The sequence below is a fragment of the Entelurus aequoreus genome, linkage group LG19 (genome assembly GCF_033978785.1).
Source record: "Entelurus aequoreus isolate RoL-2023_Sb linkage group LG19, RoL_Eaeq_v1.1, whole genome shotgun sequence".
Lineage (NCBI taxonomy): Eukaryota > Metazoa > Chordata > Actinopteri > Syngnathiformes > Syngnathidae > Entelurus > Entelurus aequoreus.
This window is the reverse complement of record NC_084749.1, coordinates 38,086,314-38,108,673: the sequence shown is the minus strand read 5'-3', so window position 1 is coordinate 38,108,673 and position 22,360 is coordinate 38,086,314. Positions and strand designations below refer to the sequence as shown.

The window sequence follows — 22,360 nt, the reverse complement described above, 5'->3', positions numbered from 1 at the left end:
TAAGGTTATATTTCTCCTCTTTAGTAGAGAAAAATTGTTGTACATTCTTTGGTAGCAGGTTATAGTTTGCTTTGTACATCATTTTAGCTGTTTGCAATTTTACCAAATCATTGAACTTTAATATTTTTCACTCAATAAATAAAGGGTTTGTACAAACCCCGTTTCCATATGAGTTGGGAAATTGTGTTAGATGTAAATATAAACGGAATACAATGATTTGCAAATCCTTTTCAACAAGTATTCAATTGAATGCACTACAAAGACAAGATATTTGATGTTCAAACTCATAAACTTTTTTTTTTTTTTGCAAATAATAATTAACTTAGAATTTCATGGCTGCAACACGTGCCAAAGTAGTTGGGAAAGGGCATGTTCACCACTGTGTTACATGGCCTTTCCTTTTAACAACACTCAGTAAACGTTTGGGAACTGAGGAGACACATTTTTTAAGCTTCTCAGGTGGAATTCTTTCCCATTCTTGCTTGATGTACAGCTTAAGTTGTTCAACAGTCCGGGGGTCTCCCTTGTGGTATTTTAGGCTTCATAATGCACCACATATTTTCAATGGGAGACAGGTCTGGACTACAGGCAGGCCAGTCTAGTACCCGCACTCTTTTACTATGAAGCCACGTTGATGTAACACGTTGCTTGGCATTGTCTCGCTGAAATAAGCAGGGGCGTCCATGGTAACGTTGCTTGGATGGCAACATATGTTGCTCCAAAACCTGTATGTACCTTTCAGCATTAATGGCGCCTTCACAGATGTGTAAGTTACCCATATCTTGTGCACTAATACACCCCCATACCATCACAGATGCTGGCTTTTCAGCTTTGCGCCTGTAACAATTTGGATGGTTCTTTTCCTCTTTGGTCCGGAGGACACGACGTACACAGTTTCCAAAAACAATTTGAAATGTGGACTCGTCAGACCACAGAACACTTTTGCACTTTGTATCAGTCCATCTTAGATGAGCTCAGGCCCAGCGAAGCCGACGGCGTTTCTGGGTGTTGTTGATAAACGGTTTTCGCCTTGCATAGGAGAGTTTTAACTTGCACTTACAGATGTAGTAGTAGTAGTGGGTTTCTGAAGTGTTCCTGAGCCCATGTGGTGATATCCTTTACACACTGACGCCGGTTTTTGATACATTGCCACCTGAGGGATCAAAAGTCACGGGCTTGCCGCTTACGTGCAGTGATTTCTCCAGATTCTCTGAACCCTTTGATGATATTATGGACCGTAGGTGGTGAAATCCCTAAATTCCTTGCAATAGCTGGTTGAGAAAGGTTTTTCTTAAACTGTTCAACAATTTGCTCACGCATTTGTTGACAAAGTGGTGACCCTCGCCCCATCCTTGTTTGTGAATGACTGAGCATTTCATGGAATCTACTTTTATACCCAATCATGGCACCCACCTGTTCACCTGTGGGATGTTCCAAATAAGTGTTTGATGAGCATTCCTCAACTTTATCAGTATTTATTGCCACCTTTCCCAACTTCTTTGTCACGTGTTGCTGGCATCAAATTCTAAAGTTAATGATTATTTGCACAAAAAAAAAAGTTTATCAGTTTGAACATCAAATATGTTGTCTATGTAGCATATTCAACTGAATATGGGTTGAAAATGATTTGCAAATCATTGTATTCCGTTTATATTTACATCTAACACAATTTCCCAACTCATATGGAAACGGGGTTTGTATGTTCTCTATATCCAACATAATGTATCAGTCTAATTGATCTTTTTTGTAACACGGTTAACGAATGTAGCGCACATTTGTAATTATTTCCCCATATTTCTGCACAATAACTTGACTGAAGTTTGTGTGGTGGTAGTAGTAGGTTAAATAGTTACACATCTGCCTTACACCTTTACTTTGGATGAATCTCAGTTATTTTTATTGTTCATGTTAACTAAAAGCAAACACTGAAAATGTCTGTTAATGATATACTAAGATTGGGCTGTTTCCACATCTCTTCGCAGTGCCGTTCATCCAAAGGCAGAAGGCGGGGATATTGCTGGTGTGTGGACAAATACGGACAGCCCCTGCCTGGCTATGACATCAGGGATCGCGATGACAAACATTGCCACCAGCGTGAGAGCCAATGAGCGGGCAGAATGGCCGGGAGTGGGGCAGAGAAGGAACAGAAGAAAGAAAGCAGGGAAGGGTTGACGCACAGCCTTTCCGACTGGCTCGGCAGCTACCTGTTCTGTACTGAGTTTCTCTCGCTCTACAGGAATGAACAAGCTAAAAGCTATGAACACTTGGAAAAGTGAGAAGTATCTCATCTGCACTATTTTGTCGGGTGGGAAAGGGAGAGAAACAGGAGGGATTTTTCCACTCACTTTAAAATGACTTATTTGTGACTGTGACCCCAAAAATGCAGCGCCATCGTATCCACGTGTCTGTGAATGTGTGCCCGTGAATCTGCCCGAGCTAGTCTTAAAGTGTGGGTGCTTGCATTACATGTGTGACTGCACAGCAGCATGTCTGTGCTAGAGGGGTGTAGGAGTGTGTTTTTTCCAAAACATGCTAGAGTACAAACCCCAAAACCAGTGAAGTTGGCACGTTGTGTAAATCCAAAGTGCAAAGCCATTCATCAACAACACCCGGAAACACTGCCGGCATCGCTGGGGCCGAGCTCATCTAAGATGGACTGATGCAAAGTGGAAAAGTGTTCTTTGGTCTTGACAAGTCCACATTTCGAAATGTTTTTTGGAAACTATGGACGTCGTGTTCTGCGCACCAAAGAGGAAAAGAACCATCCGGACTGTTATAGGCGCAAAGTTCAAAAGCCAGCATCTGTGATGGTATGGGGTATTAGTGCTCAAGGCTATTTGGGCACTAATAAACTCTTCATTTAACATAATGTCATTTTTTGCTGCTTCAACACAGCTCAATTAACACAGAAAAAGGTAAAGTGAAATAACTTAGTTGTTACTGTAGGTCAATAATGATTGTCTTTCTCTCAGACAGACAGGGCTTTGCTGTCCGTAACACACGCACACACACACACACACACCGCAAAATGAGCTAACATCACGCTAAAAGTTACACCCAAGTACATACTTGCCAACCTTGAGACCTCCGATTCCGGGGGGTGGGGTGGGGCGTTGTCGGGGGTGGGGCGGGGCAGGGGTGTGGTTTGGGGTGGGGGTCGTGGTTAAGAGGGGAGGAGTATATTTACAGCTAGAATTCACCAACTCGAGTATTTCATAAATATTTCATATATATATATATGTATGAAATACTTGACTTTCAGTGAATTCTAGCTATATATTTATATATATATATATATATATATATATATATATATATATATATATATATATATATATATATATATATATATATTTATTTTATTATACATGTAAATAAAAGAAATACTTGAATTGTGTCCCGGTGGCTATCCAGTAGATGGCAGTATTGTCCTCTTTAAGAGTGTCACAACATTGCTGTTTACGGCAGACGAAAACGTGACTGCTGTTGTTGTGTGTTGTTACCGCGCTGGGAGGACGTTAATGAAACTGCCTAACAATAAACCCACATAAGAAACCAAGAACTCACCCTCGATCATTCTACAGTTATAACGTGATTGGTCAGGCACGCTGTTTATATCGTGGGAAAGCGGACGTGAAAACAGACTCGCTGCTGTCCCCACTCAGGTCCGCATGGAGCTGGAGGCGGCGTGGCCTCCAGCTCCGGCTGAATTCCGGGAGTTTATCGGGAGAAAATTTCTTCCGGGAGGTTATCGGGAGAGGCGCTGAATTCCGGGAGTCTCCCGGTAAAACCGGGAGGGTTGGCAAGTATGCCCAAGTAGCCTTGGGCACTAATACACCACTAAGGTAACTTACACATCTGTGAAGGCACCATTAACGCTGAAAGGTACATACAGGTTTTGGAACAACATACACTATGTTGCCTTCCAAGCAACGTTATTATGGACGCCCCTGCTTATTTCAGCAAGACAATGCCAAGCTACGTCTTACAACAGCGTGGCTTCATAGTAAAATACCACAACGTAGACCCCGGATCTTTGAACAACTTAAGCTGTACATCAAGCAAGAATGGGAAAGAATTCCAGCTGAAAAGCTTCAAAAATTGGTCTGCTCAGTTCCCAAACGTTTCCTGAGCGTTGTTAAAAGGAAAGGCCATGTAACACAGTGGTAACAATGCCCTTGTGCCAACTTTTTTGCAATGTGTCGCTGCCATTAAATTCAAGGTTAATGATTATTTGCACAAAAAACATTAAATATATTGTCTTTGCAGTCTATTCAATTGAATATAGGTTGAAAAGGATTTGCAAATCATTGTATTCTGTTTTTACTTACGAATTACACAAGGTGCCGACTTCACTGGTTTTGGGTTTTGTATACCGCCAAGCTAACAGCCCCCGTCTCCAGGCCCTGTACCATTCAACATATGTCCAAATACTGGCTCAGGTTCCATTTTCAAGAAAAGTAATATGGCAGGACTGGGATTTTGTCTTCGTACGAAATACATTGGCCAAGTAAAGGTTGCTGCACTAACTATGTCCCTCTACATGCAGTCTGCCAGCAGGGAGAAAAGAACAGATGACAAATGTGCAGTCATAGTGCCTTAAGCATATCCTTGACATACCCTTCCTTCTTACTCCCACCAGAGTACACTTTTGGGTATCAAATACATCACCCGCACATTTACATGCACTTTCAAGGCACAAGAGCAGGTGTAAAAACATCTATCGTGCTGCTTACCAGGAGCTCAAATATTTGTGTTTAACCATACTATATATATAATGATTGGAAGAGAAACAAAACAATGAACATAGGGAATGCTCATGCAACTTGCACCTGTTTTGCTTGATTGTTTATTTTTCTTCTCCAGTTTTGTAATGCACAGTTTTTTTTATTTAAACGGGGATAGCAGATCCATTTTGCGATATTGCCATATTTTTGCTGAAAGGATTTAGTAGAGAACATCGACGATAAAGTTCGCAACATTGGGTCGCTGATAAAAAAAAGCCTTGCCTGTACCGGAAGTAGCGTGACGTCGCAGGTTGAAAGGCTCCTCACATTTCCCCATTGTTTACACCAGCAGCGAGAGCGATTCGGACCGAGAAAGCGACGATTACCCCATTAATTTGAGCCAGGATGAAAGATTCGTGGATGAGGAACGTGAGAGTGAAGGACTAGAGTGCAGTGCAGGACGCATCTTTTTTCGCTCTGACCGTAACTTAGGTTCAAGCTGGCTCATTGGATTCCACACTCTCTCCTTTTTCTATTGTGGATCACGGATTTGTATTTTAAACCACCTCGGATACTATATCCTCTTGAAAATGAGAGTCGAGAACGCGAAATGGACATTCACAGTGACTTTTATCTCCACGACAATACATCGGCGAAGCCCTTTAGCTACGGAGCTAACGTGATAGCATCGGGCTTAACTGCAGATAAAAACAAAAGAAATAAACCCCTGACTGGAAGGATGGACAGAAAATCAACAATACTATTAAACCACGGACCTGTAACTACACGATTAATGCTTTCCAGCCTGTCGAAGCCTAGCAATGCTGTTGCTAACGACGCCATTGAAGCTAACTTAGCAACGGGACCTCACAGAGTTATGCTAAAAACGTTAGCTATCCAGCCAGGAAGAAGATGCTGTTGCTTGTGCATACACACATACATATCATAGCCATACTTGCCAACCTTGAGACCTCCGGATTCGGGAGATGGGAGCGGGGGGTCGTGGTTGCGGGGGTGGGGTTGAGGTGCAGGCAGCATACCCCTTCCCCTTCGAGCTGTCCTGGATTAAGTGAAATTCTTTTTTCCAATCATTTTGGAACTTGCAAGCGTATTTCTTCTTCTTACTCGTCGTCGCCATGTCTCTTCTTCGTTCTTCTGCTTCGTCTCCTTCTTGTTGTTTGTGCGGTTGTGCACTGAGCTCCAAAAGCCGTAGATGTTATTGTAGCGTTCCGGAAGAGTTAGTGCTGCAAGGGGTTCTGGGTATTTGTTCTGTTGTGTTACGGTGCGGATGTTCTCGCGAAATGTGTTTGTCATTCTTGTTTGGTGTGGTTTGACATTGTGGCGCATATTAGTAACAGTGTTAAAGTTGTTTATACGGGCCACCGTCAGTGTGACCTGTATGGCTGTTGACCAAGCATGCCTTGCATTCACTTGTGTGTGTGTGTGCTTGAATTTAACGTTATCATTAAACCAGTTAAAAGATCATACAACGTGTCAGCATTTCTTGACATCTTCGAGTAAAGACCATTGTTAAACCCGTCCAACGCTACATTGGTATGTGGCTGGGCCGGCACGCTGTTTATATGGAGGAAAAGCGGACGCCTGGACAGCATGTGGCTGTTAAGGGGTGAAGGTTTCAGGTGAGAGAGGACGCTAAAGACAGTGTCTTTAAGGCACGCCCCCAATATTGTTGTCCGGGTGGAAATCGGGAGAATGGTTGCCCCGGGAGATTTTCGGGAGGGACACTGAAATTCTGGAATCTTCCGGGAAAATCGGGAGGGTTGCAAGTATCACTTATTAGACTTAGTGTCACTTATCACCATGACAACACACGTACACATTGCAAGAACTACCCGGATGGGCATGGCCCTATTCAAATTTATAAAAATGGTATCTTTTTAATGGATTTCAAGTGTTAGTAAAACGTTATGTTCCGTGCTTTTCACGCAAAAAGGGTGTCACGCAAAAGCCGGCAAATATTTCATTCAACCCCGCCTTCATTCACGACTTAAGCACTTTTGCCTACCTCCTGTGTGTGTCCGCAGGGAGGCGCCTGGGAGGACATGGCTGAAAGTGAAAATATAGAGTCATTTCATCAACACAATTCAGAGAATTTGTAAACGTGTGACCATTTGGATACAGAAATAGTGTCATTTAGATTGGACAATTTAGTTAGTTTGACAAAAGGAATAGGTAACCCCCAGCCTCCCTAATATAATGGTATGGGAAACACTGGAATCTTTCTTTAACGTGTTCACATGCAACATACTGTAGTTCAGACTAGCATGTCTTCTTCTTGTCTGTTGCTACAGTAGCACCTGTTGTCATCCTTCCATGAGCCTTTCCCTGTATCTACAATCTCACTTGTCCCTCATGTATGCAACCACCATGCCTAAGCCCGTTCTGCTAACCACCTCTAAAGGTTGTAGTTTTCCAACTCTAGCTCTACGCTGCCCCCTGGTTATCCTCTCTTCACTACGTTTCTATGCACTAAATTAGTCTGATTTCTCAAATAGTTCGTTCTTGTGTATTTTCACACCTACATGTGAATTCCCAGTGTCCTTGGACCCTCTCTAATGCGACTATTGGTCATATTTCCTTTTAGCTCGGCTAAATGAATTGCATTTTCGATTGAGCGATGACATCACACCAAAATAAGGCATCTGCGGCTAGCGTACAGCCTAGCTCTGTTGTACCTGATGTCTGCTGTAATTCTGATAGTTTATATATCAATGATGAAATCTTAACATTGCAACACATGCCAATACGGCCGGGTTAACTTATAAAGTGCAATTTTAAATTTCCCGCGAAACTTCCGGTTGGAAAAGTCTATGTATGATGACGTATGCGCGTGACGTCGAGGGTTGAAACGGAAGTATTCGGACACATTGTATCACAATACAAACAGCTCTGTTTTCATCACAAAATTCCACAGTATTCTGGACATCTGGGTTGGTAAATCTTTTGCAATTTGTTTAATGAACAATGGAGACTGCAAAGAAGAAAGCTGTAGGTGGGATCGGTGTATTAGCGGCTGGCTGCAGCAACACAACCAGGAGGACTTAGTTGGATAGCAGAGGTGCTACCGTGAGTACAGCTTTGGCTTCCAAACATTTGATCGCTTGCCCGTACGTGCGTGTTGCTATGTGCATGTCACGTACGTAACTTTGGAGAAATATACACTACCGTTCAAAAGTTTGGGGTCACATTGAAATGTCCTTAATTTTGAAGGAAAAGCACTGTACTTTTCAATTAAGATAACTTTAAAGAAATACACTCTATACATTGCTAATGTGGTAAATGACTATTCTAGCTGCAAATGTCTAGTTTTTGGTGCAATATCTGCATAGGTGTATTAGAGGCCCATTTCCAGCAACTATCACTCCAGTGTTCTAATGGTACAATGTGTTTGCTCATTGGCTCAGAAGGCTAATTGATGATTAGAAAACCCTTGTGCAATCATGTTCACACATCTGAAAACAGTTTAGCTCGTTACAGAAGCTACAAAACTGACCTTCCTTTGAGCAGATTGAGTTTCTGGAGCATCACATTTGTGGGGTCAATTAAACGTTCAAAATGGCCAGAAAAAGAGAACTTTCATCTGAAACTCGACAGTCTATTCTTGTTCTTAGAAATGAAGGCTATTCCACAAAATTGTTTGGGTGACCCCAAACTTTTGAACGGTAGTGTATGTTTCTTGCCGACTCTGATGGCGGCCGGGGTGTCGTCGAAAGCTACAACGCCCGCCGCCGCACCGCTGTCCTCACCTTGACTTCCTCCGTCTCCGGGCCGCCGACCGCATCGATGATCTGGTGAAGAAATCCTTCGTCGCGCCGTCGATCGCTGGAACGCAGGTGAGCACGGGTCTTGATGAGCAGATGAGAGCTGGCTTTGGTGGAGAGCTAATGTTTTTAGCATAGCTCTGTCGAGGTCCCGTAGCTAAGTTAGCTTCAATGGTGTTGTTAGCAACAGCATTGTTAAGCTTCGCCAGGCTGGAAAGCATTAACCGTGTAGTTACATGTCCATGGTTTAATAGTATTGTTGATCTTCTGTCTATCCTTCCAGTCAGGGGCTTATTTCTTTTGTTTCTATCTGCAGCTAAGCACGATGCTATCACGTTAGCTCCGTAGCGAAAGTGTTGTAGTGGAGATAAAAGTCACTGTGAATGTCCATTTCGCTTTCCCGACTCTCATTTTCAAGAGGATATAGTATCCGAGGTGGTTTAAAATACAAATCCGTGATCCACAAAAGAAAAAGGAGAGAGTGTAGAATCCAATGAGCCCTTGTACCTAAGTTACGGTCAGAGCGAAAAAAAGGTACGTCCTGCACTGCACTCTAATCCTTCACTCTCAAGTTCCTCATCCACGAATCTTTCATCCTGGCTCAAATAAATGGGGAAATTGTCGCTTTCTTGGTTCGAATCTCTCTCGCTGCATTGAAAACAATGGGGAAATGTGAGGAGCCTTTCAACCTGTGACGTCACGCTACTTCCGGTACAGGCAAGGCTTTTTTTATCAGCGACCAAAAGTTGCGAACTTTATCATCGATGTTCCCTACTAAATCCTTTTAGCAAAAATATGGCAATATCACGAAATGATTAAGTATGACACATAGAATGGATCTGCTATCCCCGTTTAAAAAAAAAAAAAATCATTTCAGTAGGCCTTTAAATAGCAGACAGCATCGAGAAATGATCTTAGATTGAGCTACGAACACGACGCTTCTACCAAGAATATCTCGGAGTGAATGCAGGTCCCAAGCAAAGAAAAACTGGCAGAAGAAAGTTGTTTCGAAGGAATTTTCGAACGGGGACTCATGGAAACAAACCTTTCAAATGTCTCAGAGTTCATTCTGAAGGCTCTGTGGATTGATTGAAGGAGTTTTAAATCAGAAGGAAAAGACTTTGCGCCCTGACCGATACTGTTCCAGATGAAGGTTGCTATTGTTCTGGACAAGCTTGCCAGTTGTGTGCAATACAAAGTTAGTGTTAATCAGTTTGGAGAGCACAAATGCCGCGTGAAGAAGTTTGTGTACGCTTTATTCTTTGCCTTGTAATATACAGTACCTGCTTCATTCTCCCACATCTCATTCATATTTCGCGTGGGAGTTCCTATGAAGCCAACATTCTCCATTTCCCTAGCCACCTTCTTAAATAAATTTCTCCAACTGATGCACTTCAAAATGTTCCGTTCTTTTATTTTGTGAAGCAAATAAACATTCTCCTTTACATTCCAGTTGTTGCCAATATTTTATTGAATGGTATCTGCTTCCGAGTTGTATCTCGCGCGACACGAAGGATCCCGTCCGGCAGCACACACCCACTCCAGAGATATGGTTTTCAATCGCATAATCCGGGTGTGTTAGTCAGGCTTCTGCAAAAACCAAACGCAATCTGATTAAGGTGTTTCCACGGGTTGTAGGAGGCTCATTTAGAGCTGAACTATTTGAGAAATCAGTCTAATTTAGTGCATGTTGTAAGGTGTAACCTGATGTTGGTTTGTTAAAACCGGGTGATCCAGGTGTGACAAGGTTTCCCCACCACAGGTGCCACCTTAGGGTTGCAAAGGGGTGGTAAGTTTCCGGTAAATTTCCGGAAACTTTCCGGAGATTTACCACGAGAAGTTAAGCTCGGGAAGTTTGGAAATATTGACCATTTTTTGATTATTCAAAGTTGGACACCGTCCATGGGAATTAATGGGAACATATGGGAATTAATGGGGAATTACAATAATGATATATTATTGGGCAATTGTCTATATGCTGCTGCATCTTTGTGGCATTTTTGACGTAGCTCTTTGCACAGTATTTGCAAATGTACACAGCCTTTCCGTCTACACTGGTTGGGGTGAAATGTCTCCACACATCAGATGGTGTACGTGGCATTATTCTGTTTGTATTTATTTATTCTTGCAAAACACTAATGCAATGCCACACACTGATATGAATAGTCAGCTAAACAATTGGAGTAGTCTTTAAAAATATTTTACTGATGGACAAATGAATAATAATAGGCTAATTGAATACATGAACACTCAATCAGCATGCTAAATCAAACTATAACCTACATTCTTGTATGCCAACAGAATGGCTAGCAGAACAGAAGGCAAAGGAAACTACACGTTTTGATTTAGTATGTGCTAGTTGAACTTTACTGATCACAAAAAAGGTAAATTCGGATCGCTAACATTGTTAGCATAACTGAATGGGATTTAACATAGAGAAAATTAGCATCACGGCTAATGGAGAAATATTTTCGGTTCATTACGAGACTGTGGTGGTACATAAACCTAGCTAGCTAGAGATATTGGCCCCAAAATCATTTAACAAGTACAGGAACAACTAGCTAGCTTGAGTGGAAGTCTGCTGGAGTAGTCTACAGTCATACAGTAACAAGCAATTACACCTCTTTTAAACTTAAATACCATAGATCAAATATATTTACCCCAGTAATATCATCAAAACTTACCAGTCCTTGGGCTCAAATACTAGTGTGGCCTCAATAGCCCTGCTGTAGTGTCTAGCATGCTGGGAATTATCTGTGCATGTGATGGAGGAATGCACAGTGCAGGGTTGAAATTCAACTGAATTTGCATTAAATCAGATTGTTTTAGCTAATAATCATGCTGCAAGATCTAGCATGTTGCATTCAATGTTTATTCCCATTAATTCCCATATATTCCCGTTAATTCCCATGGAAAGTTTCCAACTTTGAATATTCCCGGAATTTTGCAACCCTATGCCAGCCGCCCCTGTGCTACAAGCACAAGCACTTAAAGCACTTTAGCTTCACCCTGGCAAAAGAAAAACAGACCTATATGAAATTACGTACTTTTCCGTACAAGAGGGGGAAATTTAAGCCACATCAGAAATTGTGACAAAAGAAATAATGATTTATGGTCTTTGATAGCAAGAACAAGCTTGTATGACCATATGCCAATAAATCCATACAAGGTGGCCATAGCATTGATTGATTGATTGAGACTTTTATTAGTAGATTGCACAGTACAGTACATATTCTGTACAATTGACCACTAAATGGTAACACCGGAATAATTTTTTCAACTTGTTTAAGTTGGGGTACACATTAATCAATTCATGGTATTCATCAGATATTCTTGCGTTCACACAAGTGGTAGGGGGTCTGAGGAAGGGGGTCTGGTCGGCTCTCAAGAGCATTCATCCTGTTGCTCTCCAAATCCTGTGTAAAGACTTGAAAAATGGACAGGTTGCCAAAGAAGAATGTTACCCAGTAGGTCGGTGGCATAAAAAGGGTTGTACACTTCCTCCCATAGACAGCAACAACTTACCCCCTACCCTGCTTGTTGGTAACTTGACTCTCGCCAGATTTTTGTAGTTCGCTGAGCTCCACACAAGGATCCGGGAGTTCTCAATAGGAGATGTATTTCAGAAGGCGGGGCCTTGAAAAAAAATCCTTGTATCTGATTGGATAAACCACTTGTCTGTTATCTTGAATGACGTGCTACTTCAACCACTCACATCGAAATCAACCCGTGACGCTGATGAGAGCGACGCTGGGAAATCCAAAACCCGGTCGGAAGAAGAGCTTAAACATCCTTGCCACCGATAAATGCCTTCAAAATCGTTCTCTGTTCATCTTTAAAATAATGAATATTCGATACATTGGCGATGCTGATTGCTTCATTATTGTTTGCTATCTGGGAGGAGTTTGCAATGCCTTCGAGCCCAGATCCTTGTGTGGAGCTCAGCGAACTACAAGGATCTGGCAAGAGTCAGGTTAGGTTGCTGGTGCTACGTCCCATCTATTCAAAGACTTGATTTAAGGACAGGAGTATAAAAAGATATATGTTTAAGTTATTTACTCCGTAATGTTTGGAGTGTGTCTTTTTTATGTACATACTTCTTAGCCAGCATGTAAAATGCAAGAAGCTGAATCAAACTAAGTTTCCTGTGAACAGTGACTCTCCAGTTGCACAGCAAACTCTTAATAGTTCATTCTATTTTAGGGACTTCAATCACTAATGTTTTATTTTCATTATACAAATGATGTTTATTATCTTTACTCCCACTGGTGAAATACTTATAATTTCAATAAAGGCCTACTGAAACCCACTACTACTGACCACGCAGTCTGATAGTTTATATATCAATGATGAAATCTTAACATTGCAACACATGCCAATACGACCGGGTTAACTTATAAAGTGCAATTTTAATTTCCTGCGAAACTTCCGGTTGAAAACGTCTATGTATGATGACGTTTGCGCGTGACGTCAATGGTTGAAACGTAAGTATTCGGACACCATTGAATCCAATACAAAAAAGCTCTGTTTTCATCGCAAAATTCCACAGTATTCTGGACATCTGTGTTGGTGAATCTTTTGCAATTTGTTTAATGAACAATGAAGACGGCAAAGAAGAAAGCTGTAGGTGTGATCGGTGTATTAGCGGCTGGCTGCAGCAACACAACCAGGAGGACTTTGACTTGGATAGCTGACGCGCTATCCGATGCTAGCCGCCGACCGCATCGATGATCGGGTGAAGTCTTTCGTCGCTCCGTCGATCGCTGGAACGCAGGTGAGCACAGGTGTTGATGAGCAGATGAGGGCTGGCTGGCGTAGGTGGATAGCTAATGTTTTTAGCATAGCTCTGTGAGGTCCCGTAGCTAAGTTAGCTTCAATGGGGTCGTTAGCAACAGCATTGTTAACCTTCGCCAGGCTGGAAAGCATTAACCGTGTAGTTACATGTCCATGGTTTAATAGTATTCTTGATTTTCTATCTATCCTTCCAGTCAGGGGTTTATTTATTTTGTTTCTATCTGCAGTTAAGCCCGATGCTATCACGTTAGCTCCGTAGCTAAAGTGCTTCGCCGATGTATTGTCGTGGAGATAAAAGTCACTGTGAATGTCCATTTCGCGTTCTCGACTCTCATTTTCAAGAGGATATAGTGTCCGAGGTGGTTTAAAATACAAATCCGTGATCCACAATAGAAAAAGGAGAAAGTGTGGAATCCAATGAGCCCTTGTACCTAAGTTACGGTCAGAGCGAAAAAAGATACGTTCTGCACTGCACTCTAGTCCTTCACTCTGACGTTCCTCATCCACAAATCTTTCATCCTCGCTCAAATTAATGGGGTAATCGTCGCTTTCTCGGTCCGAATCGCTCTCGCTGCTGGTGTAAACAATGGGGAAATGTGAGGAGCCTTTCAACCTGTGACGTCACGCTACTTCCGGTACAGGCATGGCTTTTTTTATCAGCGACCAAAAGTTGCGAACTTTATCGTCGATGTTCTCTACTAAATCCTTTCAGCAAAAATATGGCAATATCGCGAAATGATCAAGTATGACACATAGAATGGATCTGCTATCCCCGTTTAAATAAAAAAAATCATTTCAGTAGGCCTTCAATAATGTCAATGTAGCCATGTCCAGATATATCAAAAACTCGAGGGGTCGGCAATACTGCAAACGGCCGTATCAAGCTCCAATACCTAGTAAAGACATTGTTCAGACAAGATGAGCATTCCCATCAAGTTGTGCATCCCCTAGTAATTTATAACACAAAAACCTGTTTTAAAAGTTCTAATATTGTGGATTTTATCTGCTTTTGTGGTTGTCTAAGCAGGTCTTAAATTACTCTTTATAGGTTGATTTCCCACCGCTTCACTTGACTACCATAACATATAGCCCACCAGTTATCTTTTTATAGGTTATATCAGTGGCGTGCGGTGAGGTTAATGTCTGGTGAGGCACGACTGCATCATCACAGTCAGATTTACAAACATATGAACCTGCAGTGCAGGTGTACCTAATGTTGTGTCCCTGCGGTCGTTCGCGGCTCCTGCAGCGCGAGCATTGTTGTTTTTGCACTTTTTGGCTTCTTTTTAAGTGACTTTTTTTGGGTGGATTCGGTCTTGCACGTGGAGGGTTTGGGTGTGGGCATTGGTTGGTGTGGCCGCGGCGCTCCCGTCGGGGGTGCATTCTGCGGCGGAAGTGCTTGGCACCAGGAGGCGGGGTTATGAGACGAGCCTCACACAGTGTGTCTTCGCAGCAGTTTTATGAATGCTCAGCACTAAAAATACGTTACACACATACAGTTGTTGACAAAATGCACTGTACATTATATACCTCAGCTAACTAAATGATGGAAATATATAATATAATTCATATAGCAATACGGTCTCACTGCACAGCAGGCCAGCAGTTAGCCAAGTCATTGCGCAATCCATGTTGAGGCACAACTCAGTGACGTGCCTCAACTGGCTGCTGATCACCGCACCGTCTCTTCTCAGTATTTGAACGGCAAATGTAAAAATAATCTAAAACTGGTGAAGTTAAATGGAAAATAACTTTACTATAATCACTGGATACATATAACAATTTAATTTTTTTTTTTTCTTTTTACTTTTTTTTTTCTTTCCATGATGGCAGGTGAGGCCCCGCCTCCCCTGCCTCTAGTGACGGCACGCCACTGGGTTATATGTAGTGTAAAACATGCAAATTAAATGACAAAATACACTAACATAACTGTATTTATTCTAAAGATTCTACACACGTGAAAGGGTCCATTAAAAGGGATGCACTGGTGTAGGGTTCAATCATTTAAGACAGGTTTTCTTTCAGTTTGTAGAGCTAATTACTGTAGAACATCTCGATGGGATGCACATCTTGTTAGAACCACAGGGCCAGTATTGCCAATACCGATACTGACATGGATACTTTTTTTTAAATTTTTTCTAAATAATTGTATCATTTCGTGAATTTGCCTTTATTTGGTTTAGTCACAATTACAATTGGATTAAAGCAGTGTAAAATTTGTATTTATTTATTTTTGCACCCGCAAATGTATTTGTTAACAATGTCTTAATACACTGGAACCTCGATTTGTTCTTGAACAATGTTCGTAAATAGAAAAGTTTGTCATTTGTAAGTAAATGTTTTAATAAGAAACAATCCATCCATCCATCCATCTTCTTCCGCTTATCCGAGATCGGGTCGCAGGGGGCAGCAGCCTAAGCAGAGAAGCCCAGACTTTCCTCTCCCCAGTCACTTCATCCAGCTCCTCCCGGGGGATCCCGAGGCGTTCCCAGGCCAGCCGGGAGACATAGTCTTCCCAACGTGTCCTGGGTCTTCCCCGTGGCCTCCTACCGGTAGGACGTGCCCTAAACACCTCCATAGGGAGACCCTCGGGTAGCATCCTGACCAGATGTCCGAACCACCTCATCTGGCTCCTCTCGATGTGGAGGAGCAGCAGCTTTACTTTGAGCTCCCCCCGGATGGCAGAGCTTCTCACCCTATCTCTAAGGGAGAGCCCCGCCACCCGGTGGAGGAAACTCATTCCGGCCGCTTGTACCCGTGATCTTGTCCTTTCGGTCATAACCCAAAGTTCATGACTATAGGTGAGGATGGGAACGTAGATCGACCGGTAAATTGAGAGCTTTGCCTTCTGGCTCAGCTCCTTCTTCACCACAACGGATCGATACAGCGTCCGCTATACTGAAGACGCCTCACCGATCCGCCTGTTGATCTCACGATCCATTCTTCCCTCACTCGTGAACAAGACTCCGAGGTACTTGAACTCCTCCACATGGGGCAAGATCTCTTCCCCAACCGGGAGATGGCACTCCACCCTTTTCCGGGCGAGAACCATGGACTCGGACTTGAAACATACAAACATGAATAATAGGTTTCCAGCCTCGACAAAAGTCCATAATTTAGTAAAAGTTTGTATACTTTTAACACAACATAAAGTGCTATACAATACTGTATATGAAACAAACATAACAAAGAGGAGATCAATCAACTTTCTCTTTAAAGGCCTACTGAAATTACATTTTCTTATTCAAACGGGGATAGCAGATCCATTCTATGTGTCATACTTGATCATTTCGCGATATTGCCATATTTTTGCTGAAAGGATTTAGTAGAGAACATCGACGATAAAGTTCGCAACTTTTGGTCGCTGATAAAAAAGCCTTGCCTGTACCGGAAGTAGCGTGACGTCACAGGTTGTGGATCGCCTCACATCTGCACATTGTTTTCAATCATGGACGCCAGCAGCGTGAGCGATTCGGACCGAGAAAGCGACGATTACCCATTCATTTGAGCGAGGATAAAAGATTTGTGGATGAGGAAAGTGAGAGTGAAGGATTAGAAGGCAGTGGAAGCGATTCAGATAGGGAAGATGCTGTGAGAGGCGGGTGGGACCTGATATACAGCTGGGAATGACTAAAACAGTAAATAAACACAAGACATATATATACTCTATTAGCCACAACACAACCAGGCTTATATTTAATATGCCCCCCTCCCGTCCATATAACCCACCAATACAACTCAAACACCCGCACAACACACTCAATCCCACAGCCCAAAGTACCGCTCACTTCCGCAAAGTTCATACAGCACGTATATTTCCTACGTACGTGACATGCACATAGCGGCATGCACGGACGGGCAAGCGATCAAATGTTTGGAAGAAAGCTGCGTACTCACGGTAGCGCGTCTGCTATCCAACTCAAAGTCCTCCTGGTTGTGTTGCTGCAGCCAACCGCTAATACACCGATCCCACCTACAGCTTTCTTCTTTGCAGTCTTCATTGTCCATTGAACCAATTGCAAAACATTCACCAACACAGATGTCCAGAATACTGTGGAATTTTGCGATGGAAACAGACGCTGTTTGTATTGGGACACAATGGTGTCCCAATACTTCCGCTCAATCCGTGACATCACGCGCAAACGTCATCATACCGAGACGTTTTCAGCCGGATATTACCCGGGGAATTTAAAATTGCACTTTATAAGCTAACGCGGCCGTATTGGCATGTGTTGCAATGTTAAGATTTCATCATTGATATATAAACTATCAGACTGCGTGGTCGGTAGTGGTGGGTTTCAGTAAGCCAAAAAACAACAACAGATAAACACTCTTCTTATATGTAGCCGCCCCGCTGACACGGCGATCACTCAAAACAAGTATGATTGGCCTCCTGTTGGTGGGATTGCCTTCAGGAGAACGCCTGTGCGTGAAATCTTTTAAAGTGGGGAGACTGGTGCACAAACAGCCACCACACTGTCCTTGGCAAAGAGAAGGCCAGGGTCCAATGGCATGGAGGCCAAGACAATTGGGGGCCCATCTTTGCTGCAGCCTTCTTCCGCCTTTGTGACCGTTGTGGAGCTTCTATGCAACCATCATCCGCCCACTCCGCCATTGAGGTCTTTTGCGACGAGGGAGACGCGCAGACTCCAACGTCGCTTCTTCGCTGTGGGGAGCTGTATCCGGTGGCAAGGGAAACCCAGGACGACCGGCACCTCCTCACAGCTGCAGGAGACTGCGGGAGCTCCGGTCTGTCATCTCCGTTCACCACAAGGGCTAGCCAGTGGCAGTGTCTGTCAGCGAGAGGTTAGCAAGCAGATGGGAAGTAGACATGCAACCTTCCCTCTAACTACTGCACTAGACGCATCACAACACCCTGCAGGCTGGGCCCACACACACACCGACACGCATACACACTGTCACGAGCCCTGTGGTGGTCTTGCTGTTTGAAACCACAAACCCCAGTGTTGACAACGCTGTGGATGCTTCCTGAATGTTTCAAACCACACATCGCTTGTCCATTGCTCTCCTTAAAAACCACATTGAGCTAGCAAAACTAGAAACATTTTTGTAAAAAGTCCAAAAAAAATACTACTAAGTGTGCCAATAGCTAATAATAATAATAATAATAATAATAATAATATATTTTATTTGTAAAAAGCACTTTACATTGAGCAAACAACCTCAAAGTGCCGCAGTGTTTAAAAAAAAGAAAAAGAAAATAGTAATAATAATAATAATAATAAAAGATAATAAAAATAAATAAAATATAAAACTAGAAACAGCCCAATAGCTAGAACCAGCATGCATATCTATAAAAATCTATACAAAGGCTTTTTTTAAAAGATGGGTTTTTAAGCCTGTTTTAAAAGCATCCACAGTCTGAGGTGCCCTCAGGTGGTCAGGGAGAGCGTTCCACAGACTGGGAGCAGCGGAGCAGAAAGCCCGATCTCCCATAGTTCGTAGCTTTGTCCTTGGAGGTTGGAGGAGGTTAGCCTGTTTGGAGCGGAGGTGTCGTGTGGAGGATTTGGGGGTGAGCAGTTCTTTAAGGTAGACGGGGGCATTTCCATGGAGGCACTGGTGAGTTAGTAAGGAGATAGCTAACAGCAACACTGTGTTCTGCTGACTGAATAGGAACCGGAGATTGATCAGTCCGCCCGCAATCTGCGCTGAGACTGAGTGGCTGAAACGTTCATACACCGACAAGGTTCGTACACCAACGCATATTTTTACTCGGCCTGTGGTTCGTAAATCAACAAGTTTGTACAACGATTTTGCCAATCGAGGTTCCTTTGTATATATTTACAGCAATGTAAAAGTATCAACAAAATAACATCATTATTTCCTTATTTTTTTTTGTTTGAATCTGTTGACTGATTGATTGATTGAGACTTAAATTAGTAGATTGCACAGTACAGTACATATTCCGTACAATTGACCACTAAATATTAACATGTTTAAGTCGGGGTCCATGTTAATCAATTCATGGTAAGGACTTATAAAGATGAGGGCTTGTCCGGGAATTGAACCCGGGACCTCTCGCACCCGAAGCGAGAATCATACGACTAGACCAACAAGCCCTGCTTGTCAAGACAACAGTGCAAAATAGGTAAAGAAAGCAAAAAAAAAACTATTGGCTCTCATTCCAATCATTTTGGCTTTTTGGCCCCAAAGCCCTTGTGTGTCTATGGAGGTGATTTTCTGATATTATATTATGCTGTTAAACAATATGAACAACACAACCACTTGTTTGTTCTTTTCCATGTTCATAGACAGTAAATGTAATAGAGAACTGAAAACTGATCAAGCTAGATACTGATACCAACATTGCTATCGATAATATTCCTATTTGGATCGATCCGCCCATCCCCTACTACAGTGTTTTTCAACCACTAGTGCCGTGAGATATTGTCTGGTGTGCCGTGGGAAATTATGCAACTTCACCTAATTGGTCCAAAAAAATATTATTTGCAAATCAATAATAATAATCTGCAAATAATGTGCCGTTGTCTAGTGTCGGTGCTGTCTAGAGCTCGGCAGGGTAACCACGTAATACTCCATATCAGCAGGTGGAAGCAGGTAGTTCATTGCTTTGTAGAAGTCGGAACGCGTCGAGGATGGTTTGTCGTGATCCCAATTCGCAGAGCACAGCGGCAGACAGCGTGCAGGTAAAAAGGTTTGTTACGATTAAACCAAAAATGAACAAAAGGCACACTTTGAAAAGTATGCCTGCACTTGTCACTTTCAAAAAACAAACAAAATTGTGGCTAGTTGAGAAACAATCGTGTTCCCATGTTTAGTTTTTACTAATTTTTACTAATTGCTTTTTATCTAGTCTGCACTTTGTCTGTATTATTACTATTGTCATTATTATCGACTCATCTTTGCCTTATTCTTTTTATTTTCCTATTTTAATTATGTTGGATCTGTGTTGTTGTTGTTGTTGTTGTTGTTGTTGTTGTTGTTGTTGTTGGGGCCAAGTGTTGTAAATTAGCTTTGGCTACAAACACTATGATGCATACATTGGATAACTGTTTCAGATGTCTATGTTTCTGTATCTGTCCCTATTTAAAAAAAAAACTTTATATAAGTCCCGTTAGGAAAAGGCACTGAAGCATAGGGATGGCTATGCAAAACGAAAGTAAAACTGAACTGGCTACAAAGTAAAGAAAAACAGAATGCTGGACGACAGCAAAGACTTACAGTGTGTACATGACATGACAATCAACAATGTCCCCACACAAGAAAGATAGTCTTGTTTGCCAATACAAAGCAGGTCAGGCAATAGCGCTCAAAGGAAGGCGTGAAGCTGCTACAGGAAAACGCCAACAAAACAGGAAAAGCCACCAAAATAACAACTTTTTTAAAAAAAAGACAAACTGGTGGAGTTTAATTTTTTTAACGTTTCTGCTAGTGGTGTGCCTCCGTTATTTTTTCTATGAAAAAAATGTGCCTTGGCTCAAAAAAGGTTGAAAAACACTACCCTACTAACCTCCCCTCGTTTTTAATTTTGACCTTTTTTGTTAAGAATCTCTGTGCATAAATGTTTCTAAGCATGTGTTGTTTTTTATCAATCTTTTGTGGATTTCTTGAACTTACCACTATCATTTTACCTGAGAAAAGACTGGTATGATTCAAGATGTAATGTGTTTTTTGTTTTTTTAAATAAACAAAAAGTGAACACACAACATGTGATGTGTTTCCAATTGTATCGCTGCATTAAAGGCCTACTGAAATGATTTTTTAAAATTTAAACGGGAATAGCAGATCCATTCTATGTGTCATACTTGATCATTTCGTGATATTGCCATATTTTTGCTGAAAGGATTTAGTAGAGAAAATCGACGATAAAGTTCGCAACTTTTGCTCGCTGATAAAAAAAAGCCTTGCCTGTACCGGAAGTAGCGTGACGTCACAGGAGCTAGTATTCCTCACAATTCCCCATTGTTTACAATGGAGCGAGAGAGATTCGGACCGAGAAAGTGACGATTACCCCATTCATTTGAGCGAGGATGAAAGATTCGTAGATGAGGAACGTTACAGTGAAGGACTTGAGAGACAGTGATGGACGTATCTTTTTTCGCTCTGACCGTAACTTAGGTACAAGCTGGCTCATTGGATTCCACACTCTCCTTTTTCTATTGTAAATCACAGATTTGTATTTTAAACCACCTCAGATACTATATCCTCTTGAAAATGAGAGTCGAGCACGCGAAATGGACATTTAAAGTGACTTTTATCTCCAAGACAACACATCGGTGACACACTTAGCTACTGAGCTAACGTGCTAGCATCGTTTTCAAATGAAGATAGAAACAAAATAAATAAACCCCTGACTGGAAGGATAGACAGAAGAGCAAAAATACTATTAAACCATGTACATGTAACTACACGGTTAAACATTCTCAGCCTGGTAAGGCTTAACAATGCTGTAACTAACGACGCTAAGGCGAATTTAGCAACTTAGCAGCCGGAACTCACAGAACTATGATAAAACATTACCGCTCCAAGTACGCCAGCCAGCCCTCATCTTCCCGTCAACAGCCGTGCTCACCTGCGTTCCAGCGATCAACGGCGCGACGAAGGACTTCATCCGTGGGTTTGGCGGCAAGCATCAGCTAGGCGTCTGCTATCAGGGTAAGTAGTCCTTGTGTTGCTGTAAGTATTGTACTTAGCCGCTAAGACACCGATCGATCCCACCTACAACGTTCTTCTTTGCAGTCTCCATTGTTCATTAAACAAATTGCATAAGATTCACCAACACAGATGTCCAGAATACTGTGGAATTTTGCGATGAAAACAGAGCTTTTTGTATTGGATACAATGGTGTCCGAATACTTCCGTTTCAACGATTGACGTCACGCGCATACGTCATCATACATAGACGTTTTCAACCGGAAGTTTTGCGGGAAATTTAAAATTGCACTTTATAAGTTAACCCGGCCGTATTGGCATGTGTTGCAATGTTAAGATTTCATCATTGATATATAAACTATCAGACTGCGTGGTCGGTAGTAGTGGCTTTCAGTAGGCCTTTAAAGAAGCCCATGCAGGTTT

At 42.2% G+C, this 22,360-nt stretch overlaps 1 protein-coding gene and 1 non-coding gene across 2 annotated transcripts in view; one reads left to right on the top strand and one right to left on the bottom strand.

Moving 5' to 3' along the window:
* LOC133634921 (insulin-like growth factor-binding protein 3) overlaps positions 1-3,080 on the top strand; it is a 112,274-nt gene extending 109,194 nt beyond the window's left edge. Inside the window, exon 4 of the mRNA XM_062027579.1 lies at positions 1,983-3,080. Within this exon, the coding sequence (XP_061883563.1) occupies positions 1,983-2,108 (126 nt within the window). The 3' untranslated portion in view covers positions 2,109-3,080. The remainder of the gene's footprint in view (positions 1-1,982) is intronic.
* A 16,231-nt stretch (positions 3,081-19,311) lies between these two features.
* Positions 19,312-19,383, bottom strand: trnap-cgg (transfer RNA proline (anticodon CGG)). The gene has a single exon. It is a non-coding gene; the product is annotated as a tRNA-Pro (tRNA).
* Positions 19,384-22,360: the final 2,977 nt, after the last annotated feature.